The 10,705-nt window shown below is 40.2% G+C and overlaps 2 protein-coding genes across 4 annotated transcripts in view; one reads left to right on the forward strand and one right to left on the reverse strand.

Annotated features, from left to right (window-relative positions):
* Positions 1-10,705, forward strand: part of LOC308071079 (protein FAM83D-B-like) — a 441,583-nt gene that overhangs the window by 200,616 nt on the left and 230,262 nt on the right. The window lies entirely within an intron of this gene.
* On the reverse strand, positions 45-10,660 carry IFT52 (intraflagellar transport 52). Of its 3 annotated transcripts, XM_080405976.1 has the most exons (13): positions 10,401-10,660; positions 8,955-9,042; positions 8,564-8,693; positions 7,600-7,675; positions 7,440-7,511; positions 6,441-6,567; positions 5,420-5,506; positions 4,656-4,724; positions 3,754-3,908; positions 2,631-2,718; positions 1,371-1,479; positions 731-876; positions 45-156 (listed from the first exon to the last, which is right to left on the reverse strand). In XM_080405976.1, exons 1-13 carry the CDS (start codon positions 10,517-10,519, stop codon positions 109-111), a joined length of 1,314 nt encoding a protein of 437 aa, XP_080262102.1. In that variant the 5' UTR covers positions 10,520-10,660; the 3' UTR covers positions 45-108. The 3 variants fall into 3 exon arrangements, with proteins under 3 accessions (XP_080262102.1, XP_080262103.1, XP_080262104.1); XM_080405977.1 differs by lacking the exon at positions 8,955-9,042 and having other exon boundaries at positions 10,401-10,538; XM_080405978.1 differs by lacking the exons at positions 6,441-6,567; positions 8,564-8,693; positions 8,955-9,042; positions 10,401-10,660 and having other exon boundaries at positions 7,600-7,651.

The raw sequence follows: 10,705 nt of genomic DNA on the forward strand, positions 1-10,705 counted from the left end.
GTGAACTACTGAGACAGTCCCAATCAATATACTGAACACAGAGGTTGAAAAAAATGGAAAAGTATGTTTTTATTAAAACATCTGTCTCAAACTGAGAATAGCCAGGTCTCAGTTACCATTCTGGAATCCAACTTCACTTGTGTCAGTATCATGTTCCTTAGGTAAGGGGAGGAGGGGGCGGGAAAAGGAAAAAAAAAATAATTTAGCAATAGGGTAAAAATGTCCAATTTTTGTCTTAACTACACTATTTCAGAAACAGACAATACTCATTAGCAGAATCAATTCATCTGCCAAAATGCTCCAAACAGATTCTGAAATATCAAATTTACTATGAAGAATTATTTCAGCACAGTACTGCTTGCGAGTAACAATGCTGGTTTCACATCTACATTGTAGCATCAGTGAGCACTGTGAACATTCAAGAGGGCACGCTGCTTTTACTCAATGCACCATTAATGAACTCTTTAGCTGAAATTACCAAAACCACACTTGCACACATTAATCCCCCCAATTAAAATAATGAGACAATAAATGGAGCACTACACATTCTATAGAGATTAACAGTCATAGGTGGTCTGGATCACACTTCACTGGTCTAACAACGTACAACAAATGTCTTAACTTATCACTGTACCTCTTGCCTGTGACAAGTGTCGCTGCTACAAAGACACATCAGCCTCAGTGCTGATAAAACTAAACTAATCACCTGTAATTCTCTTATTACAAATACCTGATTCAGTTTCTTAAATTCAACCACTTGGAAGAAGATGTGCTCCAGGATATGTTTGGCATCTTGCTTCTCCTTTGGGAGTTTACTTGTTACTCCTAGGATATCGCCGCATTTTCGTACGTAAAACTCCAGGTCATCATCAGTACCTAAACAAGCATCCCAGGGAAGAAGGCAGTTGAACATCACACATATCCATATCAGCTGGGCAAAAACTTTAATCTCCATTTGTTGTTGGCATTCTGGGACTCCTGTAACTAAGTTCAGTGGACTAACTATTCCTGCAGCTTGTACTTTCTCATCTTGTTTAGACTTGAAGTGTGTTTAGAATAAACTTAACAACTTAACTTCAAAGCACAAAAAGATGTGAAATAAATCAAGAGTGCATAGAGCAACTTACGCACGATATAGGAAACAACAGGTAGAAACATAATAAAATGTCATGTTAACAAACAAAACAAAATTTCACGGTACATAATGTCATGTTATCAGTTTCCAAGGCCTTCCAGTTTCTTGGCCTAGGGCGACAGCAGTGGATTTTCATAAATGAAGTCCATTTTTTAAAACTAAATATAATAAAATTTTCCTCCAAAAACTGGGACTTTATATATAAATGTGTGAACAATCAGTCTGCTCTACTTACATTTATTTGTGATCTCTGCAAGACGAGCTTTCTCAGAGGAAAAAGTTTCATCCAAGTCAAACAGCTCCAGAGGGGGAGGAGGCAATTCTCTGAAAGCAGGTGGAAAAACCTTGAAGAGAAGAATTAGCATGGTTTATCGCCACATATTTTTCTTACACTTTACAGATCTTTAAGATGATAGCTTTGGACTTAGGTTGGACTTAAAGAAACCTTTTATAAAGTCAAATGCAACTCCACAGCCCACAGTACAAAGGTATACCTTTTTAAAAATTCCACTTAGATTTTGTAAAAATAACTGAATATTCCAAAAGAGTTTAGTCACAAGTATGCCAAAACTATCACCTAGCATCACAACTAGACATACTGCATTTACAGTTTGTTTTCAGTTTTGCTCCATGAGATCCAGGTGATGGTTGAGATAGCTGAGGTATTAAGCTCACTGTAACAGCTCAGCTTGGAAACATATTCACATCAAATCTAGTAAAAGTATTTTCTTTTTCATGCAGGCATCATTTATGCCACAAGTTGGACTTGTGTTCTTAAAAAAGCAGCACATGAAAAAGTACTTTCAGTTGCACCCCTGCAGCTAATAAGCATCCCAGTAACGTTTCCTCAGTGGCCAAGGTAAAGAAGGATGGAGCCACAATGGCAAAACTCAAAGATACTCAAAGATACTTGCTTTTCAAAGTAAGTTTGACACCACCATAGCTCATGCTGTTCCTGCCAGCCCAAATCTCTGCTGGTAAAATTTTGGCCAGCCCTTGTGGTAAAAGACCAATATTCTACCTTCTACCTCCCCAGAGGCTGTGGGAGATGTAAGAGGGGTGGGACAGACTGGCTCCTCCCCTGGCAGCAGTCAGGATGTTACTTACACCCCCACTGCTTTCTGAAATACCACATTCTGTTTCCACAGCAAAGGCTGAACCAGCACCTCACAGGGCTGGGAGCAGCTACTCAGCTGAAGGATTCCATACACACGGCGTTCCTATGGTGCCAGATAATACATTCTCAAGCTCTGTTGATAAAATTCAGAAGTGTAAATAAGTGCTCTTTCCTAAAAGATAGTTGCTGCAATGTATTCAACTCCCAAGTGATCAACTATTACTACAGCATTTCTCACTTTTCTCTTTTTGTTGTTTTGTTTTGGTTGGTTGGTTTTGGTGGAGATTTTTTGTTTTAAAGAACTATGGAAATGACACACAGGTTTTACATGAAACAAAAGGGTTCTCCATGTGCTGTATTAGCAAGGGGATCACTCACGGCTGGCTGGAGAACAGGTAGTGGAGTCTCAAATTGAGGCTGAATGAGTTGGAGGGGTTCATGTTTCACATTCAGCTGTTCATAAGCTCTGCAGCACAGAAGACAACAAAGTACGAGAGAAGAAATGATATAACATCCATTTCTACTTGCAAGCTATAGAGATGACTTTTTATGAAGACACCAGGGTCAACATTATGCACAGGCATAGCACTAAAAAAAAAAAGGGATGTCTAATTTTAGAAGGACCCTAGAGAACTACATATCAGTAATAACTGATTTCTACAGCAAGCAAATTAGTTAAATTATGACAGAGAAGAATATAACAATAGTTGGGTATATAAGATGATAAAAAAGAAAGAAATCACACTTAATTCTTCAAGCAACTTCTAAAGGGATGAACATGCCTGAAGAAAAAGTGATCGAGTTCAAAAAGAGCAAACTTGGGATTTCAGAAAGGTTTTTCAGCAAGTCCATAAGCACAAGGTATTTAAAAAAATTATTATGGGATCAGAAAGGAGATCTCACTATGAATTCCCATCTACTGAAAATAACAAGAAATGTAGAGTAAGAAGAGACAGTGTCTGCAACACAGGGGAATTTTATGGAATCTGTGTTAAGCCTGCCACTATTCAACACGTCCATACATGATATGGGTAACAGATGAGTTAGGGACAAAGCTGCTAGCGATACAAAACTGGTAAAACTGAGCAGCAGATAAATCTCAAGACACAATTATTGGGAAATGCAAAGATGAATGAAATGCACCTTCAGTAAAGGCCAAGCAATTCAAACGTGAAACAACCACCAGGCTCTCAGTTATCACTCCAGGAAGTACCCAACATCACTGCAGAGAGTTCTACTAAATGTATCAGTTCACTGAATCAGCAGCAGTCACGAAAAAGGAAAAAAACCAATGCCAGAAACTACAGCTAAGACAAGAAGAAGAGAAAATGTCACTGTCACACTGTACAAATCAATCTTCCGGTAGGTCCGTATTCAGAATGCTGCCTACAGACAATTCCTTCTGCTCTTAAGTAGACACAGTTAAGCACAAAGAGAAAATGCAGAATACGAAATGGAATATATGAATAATAATAATAATAAAAAAATCACAGCTGCTGACTTGATAACTGAAGGGAGGGCAGTTGTATCCAGCTGATAAAGGGATGTATCAAACAGCTTTGTGAAGTCTCTTGGGTTCTCATCTCCTTCTTGCAGGCAGACTCGCAGTTGCTCAGACAGTGCAGCTGTATCTGGGAGCATGGTATAGTCTGAAATCTGAATAGACACACACAGAGCTATGCACACCTATGATTTAAAAAGACCAACCCATTTACATAGGCTCTTTTTGGTTTAAATCTCACCTAAAATCTCATCTAGAAATAATTATGCCACTCTTTAACAGGTATGACCCTTTGCAGTACAGCTTATTAGATTAGTAAACTGCAAACTATTCTCTTTAGCTGTAAAGCTACTTGCCACATGAACGTTGTATCTGGATTTCTGTTAATTCTTTAAAATTCTAAGAGACTGCTTACTAGTCAACTGTGCAAGACTGTTGCTCTTTTTATGCACACAGAGTATATAGTTTTATCACATATGATATTTCCAAATAGAAATAGCGTTCGCATACACTAGTTAAAAAAACTAAAATTGATACACAGGTTGATCCCTACTCATATACAAAACATCTGTCTTCATGCACATTCCCCTTGTCTGAGGGCTCAGAGCGAAGTGCAAAGTTATTACACTGGAGCAGCAAATGATCTCATAAACATCAGCAAATTGGAAAGAGACTTTCACAAATTAAATGATATGATATGATAATGAATAGCAATCTAAGTCTGAGAGCTACAATACTGTTATTTTTCATGCCTAATCCATCTATCTACTCAATCTGAGACCCTGAAAAAATAAACAGCACCCATCTAGCTGTTAACCATTTTGTGCTAAATACACAGTTTGCAAAAACTGGTGCTGCTAGATCATGCTATTATTTTCCTCTTTGTGATGGATCTCTCTTACCTCAGGGTCCTCCATATCCATCTGGTTTAAATGGATATCTGATGTTGTGAGCCACTGAAAAAGCACATCCTGGAGAAGAGCAAAACTTAATTAACTTCAGGAGGGTCCAAATAATCTTATATTACACTTAAACATTCATATTAAATCTATTCAGTAGCATACCATGAAAAAAAAGGGGGAAATGGGTAATAAATCAAAGAATATCTATGAAGAAAATGCCAACTTGATTTGTATTTACATATGGAAGCAATGAATTACGGCAACAAGCATCTTTGTATGAGGTACATACTTTCAGAAACACCTCAGCAGGGAACTCCCTTTCTTACACATAATGTTACATACCCTGCCTTGGAAAGTGCATTACAGTCTCCAGGTACCAGGAGCTATATATGCAAAGGTTTATTATTAATCATAGCCATAACCAAGCACTCAAGAAACTAAGAAAAATTAATAAACAAAAAACCCGCTATACTTAATATTTAAATGTTAATAACAACAAAGTGGTGAACAGAAGTAGGAGAAGTTTTTCAGAGTCCTATCATAAATAATAAACCGTATCTTTAAAACTCCTTCTTGCTAGCTGTGCTGTAACAAATTCCTCAGGATGTTATTAATGGGTTAGAATCTCCATACTGAGTCTGCTTCATAGCTGTCTTGCTCTAAGATGTATGCTCAAAGTTCGCGTTGCTTACTAAGTGCTGTGAAGATCCACTAAGGTGTTTTGTGGGTTTTGGTTTTTTTAAAAGCAAACAAACAAAACTTACCATGATCTTACCGTTTTCTTCTTTATCTAGATACTGATCACTGAACATATGGGAAGATCCCAGCGCTGCCATCTTTCCACCTTGACTCTATCAACAAAGAATATAGCAAAATATCCTTCCAAATTACAGTTTGAGAGGCAATTGTTAATGCCATCTAATTACAAAGTGATTTAAAGAAACAGCAAACTATGGAATACATAGTGACAAAAGCAGTTTCACATTTGGTAAGCTCACAAGAGCATAGCAGCATTCAAGCATATATGCTTTCAAGGCTCATAAATTTATCAAAAATACTGATCTGCATTTCATAAGAGTAGACAGACAATTGGCTGGCAATCAAAGAAAAAAACCCACCAGAGAATATCAACAATAGCTGCACTTAGGTTATTTTTGCAGAACACTTTTTCAATCAAGTAAAAAATCAATTAAATTAAATGAATGCATTATTAACTTTCTGGAACCTATTCTTCAATGTTCAGAACACAAGCCTAGAAGCCAGCGACATGCACACATGTCACAATAGCACATATCCATGTCAGCTAATGAGAGAAGAGTTTGGTAATTCCATTAGTTGTAAGATGAAATGCAAAACGTGTAGGTTATTATATTTTGATTTAGCTACATTAGACATGCATGAAAATGCATTCACGAACCATCTTTGGAATTCTTCTCTAAGAGTACTCTTTAATCCTTCCACAAGGACTGACATAAGAAACAGTAAGTTCTCAACAGAACCAGAAAGCCTCTAACATTCCCTGCACCAACTGTGAAACTCTTAGCGTAATGTAACCATGAATACTGCTGTTTCGAAGATACATCAAACAGCTCCAGTTTAACAAATCTCTGATGTTTCATACCCCATGTTTTACGAGGTTTTAACCTGAATTCCACATGCTTCACCCACAACAGGATAACTGGATAGCATCCTCTGCTCTTACTTTCCATTTCTTCACCTTCTTTTCTTTCTTTTTTGGTGTGGGGTAGGAAGAGAACGCATGTTTTTTTACATGCAGAATCATACCTCATGCTGATAGAAAGCAAGAACAGGCCTGTTGAGCGGGAAGCAGACAGATCCTGTTGACAGAATAGCCACTGCTGGTTTCATCACATTCAGGGTGGCACCAAAAGGATACACGAAAGTGAGAGTTCTGCAGGAAATACAGAAACTCCCTAAGTACCTGCATGTATCAGGTGGGCTGGACATTTTTATAAAACTCAGTTTGTCTGCCTAAACTGTGAACTGTATTTGTGCACTGGTGGTGGAATGCCAAAAGGCATGCTTTTGCACATTCAGATCATTAAAACAACATTTTGGTCTCTTTCTACCAGTCTTTCCAGGTTGACAATTTCTCTTAAATACAGAACAAAGAACACTCACAATCACTGTTTGCATGTTGCTGTACCTGAGAGAAGGGTAGGGATGTTTAATTCACAGATGAATATATATTCTGGAACAAAACTATGTAAGATTTCTTAACATTTTTCCTTGTAATCAACCACGTGGTCATTTATTAGCCTACAAAGTAGCTGCAAGGAGGAATACAAACATTTATATTTATTCACAGAAAAGCTGTATTCCTCCAAATGCCTTTTCACTCCTCTGCAGCACAGAGGGATGGAAAACTAAAAATTGCAATAATTTGGATAATGTTATCTTGAATTAAGACTTGTTAAAAGATGTAGGGCTGATCATGCCTGCAGCCAGACCACTCGCTATCTAGCGATTATTCATATTTACAGTTTAATAAAATTCAAATCCACAGACTAGGGGCAAAAGAGATCTGTTCAGGAGAGTAGTAATTCTCTTCAAAACTGTACCTCCTACCCCTTCATCAGTTATCAAGTACTACTAAAGAGATTCTCCTTTCCAGATATAACCTTGAGGGGCAAGAAACTGACACAAGAAATACATTAGAAAACCTCAACACAAGCACAGAACACTCCTGCTAGATTACAAACCTGCTAATTCTGAGTTATTCTGAATATTTTCACATCAGCTTCCTCAAAGGAAAACACTTACTGTGAGTCATGTTCACTTCCATCTTCATCTGTTGTCTCAAGCACTGTTTTTCTTACAGCTTCACTGATTCCCCTACAAGATGTTGAAAAGCAAAACTTACCGAAAACAATATAGATTATAACGAGTTTACTGTAAAGACTTATATACCCCAAATATTTACCTATTCAAAACTCCATCAGAGATCAGTGCTTCTTTTGGGTGGTGGTACTTGTAATACACATTTCGTACTACAGCATCTTGAAGACAGAACAAAAAAAAAAAGAAATTTACATCTTAGCTGAGCAGTGTGCTAGATGTATCAAAGAAAAATGAGTTTAGCTCTTGGATTCCTCGGGTACTTGGTTCTAACACCGCAAAGCCAGCATGTGGCTCCCAAAAGAATTCAAATCAGCCTTTGCTACCATTTCCTTTTGGACATACAGATTTAGAAGAGGAATATATTTGCAAGTCCAAATAAAAACACGAAAAACAAGCACATCTCCATATCTTCTGCAAAGTGGAATAGGCAAAAGGATGATCCAGTTAAGAGAATACATATCAAGTTTTACAAATTCTAATTTTCTTTATACATCTTCCAAACACATGATGAATCAGATACTGTTGATGCAAAAAAAGGCATAGTCTAGAAATGCCACCAAAGACCCTAAAAATATTTTATGGACACTGAGACACAAATGGTTTGTTGTGTTTCTTTCACATTTGTAGTACAAAACCTAATGAATGGCATTTTATTGGTCTGCTAAAGAAAAGTGCCACTGTTTATTCAGGGTGAGTATGAAGTGATTCAATCCATTAAAACGCATAGAAAAATGTTTTAAATGAAAGGCTTTTTAACCAAGAAATGTCACTAGAATTAATTTTTGTTAGTAAATACCATCAAAACTAACAACTACAGCAAAGCAATGGAGATAGCTAAGCTGTTATCAAGGCACCCTGCCCATGGAAAGCCCTTAGTGTGCTCCAGTATCACATTATGTACATGTAGATTTCAAGAAAAAAAAATCTCTTAGACCAAAAGGTACTCGGTGAGAGGGATCTGCTTGGCTTGTATTTACAAAGGCTAAAACTGCTCTTCAGATTTTTTTGAAAACGGATGAATAAAAGGTACCAGTGAGCCTCATTACCATTATTGAAAATGATCCCATATTCTTCTAACAAAAAATTAATATTTGTTCCGTATCGGGACTCTCCGCCTTCTCTTAGCATCACCAGAATGGCTCCACCATCCTCCAGGAATTTCTTCAGAACCAAAAACTAGAAGATAACAAAAATTAAAAAAAATACATGTAAAGGAAGCTACACACAAGACTGCAAGAAGCTATACTGAGATGAAGGAAGGTAAATGATTGACTGCTTACAATTAACTTGATCCTATGACAAAAGCATTCAGATTCCAATTTGTGTAACTTCATTTAAAGCAGTACTATTGCAAAGTCGTCTATGTTGTTCTTTTCTATTTCACATTAAGCAAATCTTAAAACATAACAAATCTGCAAACAATTACTGACTTCTTACCTCAGCAGCACTGAACTTTTCTCTTGGCCCTGCTGTAATCCACAATTTTACCCCAAAAAGTTTCTCAGATGTGATCTCATCTTTTAAGCTACAAACAGATTAATAATGATATATGTTATTCTTGGATATAGAGCTGAACCACAACATTAGAAGGATCGCATTGCATCCTTTTATCTGGGTTTGAAGCTGCCAACTTGAGCAAAAATAATCCTTACAAATTTAAACCCACTAAATAGTAGCCCCTCTAACAAGGTACTATGGCAGATGCAGGAGTGCTATAAATTGTCATAGCTGCTATTAAACTTCGCAGCTGATGAGCTTCCTCTCAGTCTTTTCTTATTTTTTCTCTGGGCACATTTTGTAGTGGACAGACAGGCAACATCACATGCACAAGGGCTGTTTTCTTTTTATCCCAAGCTCTGAATCATGTTAAGACTCAAAAACCTGTATAAGAAGTTTCATCCTTGTAACTTATGCTTTATCTCTTCCACTGATAAGACAGTTAGAAGCTCCGAAGACAATGGTGCATAGCATCCAACAGTGAAATTACAGCTAATCCACAGAGGGCAATCAATGCAAAAGAGATCTTAGTTCGCAAAGACTACTGAGTTATTCAGTGTGGACCACACACCAATTTCAGGCTATCTCTACAGATGCAGGTGCCACGACCCCCATCCCGGGGGCTGCACGGGGTGAGGGTGCAGTAGCCTAGCCTCTCCGTTCAGGGGTGGCCAGCCTCCCCCTCCAAGATGAGGTGGATCCACACAGCCAGGGCAGGCTGAGGGAAGACTCCTCTCCACTAGCTCCAAGAAAACTAAGTGTGCCTTCGACCTGCCTATAAAGGATTCATAGAACATTTTGGGTTGAAAAAGGCCTTTACGATCATTGAGTCCAACCGTTACCCCAGCACTGCCAAGCCCACCGCTGACCCATGTCCCCAGGCACTGCTAGGGGGATGGGGGCTCCACCAGCTCCCTGGGCAGCCTGTGCCAGTGCTTGGCCACCCTTTTGGTGAAGTTGTTTTTCCTCAGATCCAGTCTAAGCCTCCCCTGGAGCAACTGGAGGCTGTTTCCTCTGGTCCTGTCGCTTGTTACCTGGGAGCAGAGACCGACCCCCCTGCCCACAGCCCCTTTCAGGTGGTTGTAGGGAGCGATCAGCTCCCCCCTGAGCCCCCTCCTCTCCAGGCTGAGCCCCCCCAGCCGCCCCCGTCAGCCTTGTGCCCCAGCCCCCGCCCGTCCCTGGACACGCTCAGCCCCCCCTGTCCCCCCCGCAGCGAGGGGCCCGATCATGCGCACAGGGCTGGTGGTGCGGCCGCACCAGTGCGAGGACAGGCGGCTGGGCACTGCCCTGGCCCTGCTGGCCCCTCAGGCCACAGAAACGCGGCTCCTCTCCACGCCAGCGCTCCACAAAAACGCTGCCCAGCGCCGCCCCGAAGGCCGCCCCCACCTCTGTATCTTCCAGTTACCGCGGAGCCTTTTGCGCAGGGATTTGTAGCCGCTGGCGAGACTGAAAGTCTCCCCTTTGGACGCATTGAAGACTATGGCATTCCGCAGGCCCCTCTCCATAGGGTCACCCGGGGCTACCGCCGGGGACCCCGAAGGAGACGAAGCTGCGGGCCCGGGCCGGGGGTCCCCGCCGCGCGGGCGGGCAGCGCGGAGAGGCGGCCGTTACTAGGGCGCGCTCCGCCTAGCCACGCGGCGCATGCGCCGAGGCCGCCGCCCCCGGTGTCGCTGCGGTGGTTTGCTCCATTC

This window comes from Falco punctatus, assembly GCF_963210335.1.
Source record: "Falco punctatus genome assembly, chromosome: 10".
In the NCBI taxonomy this organism is placed as follows: domain Eukaryota; kingdom Metazoa; phylum Chordata; class Aves; order Falconiformes; family Falconidae; genus Falco; species Falco punctatus.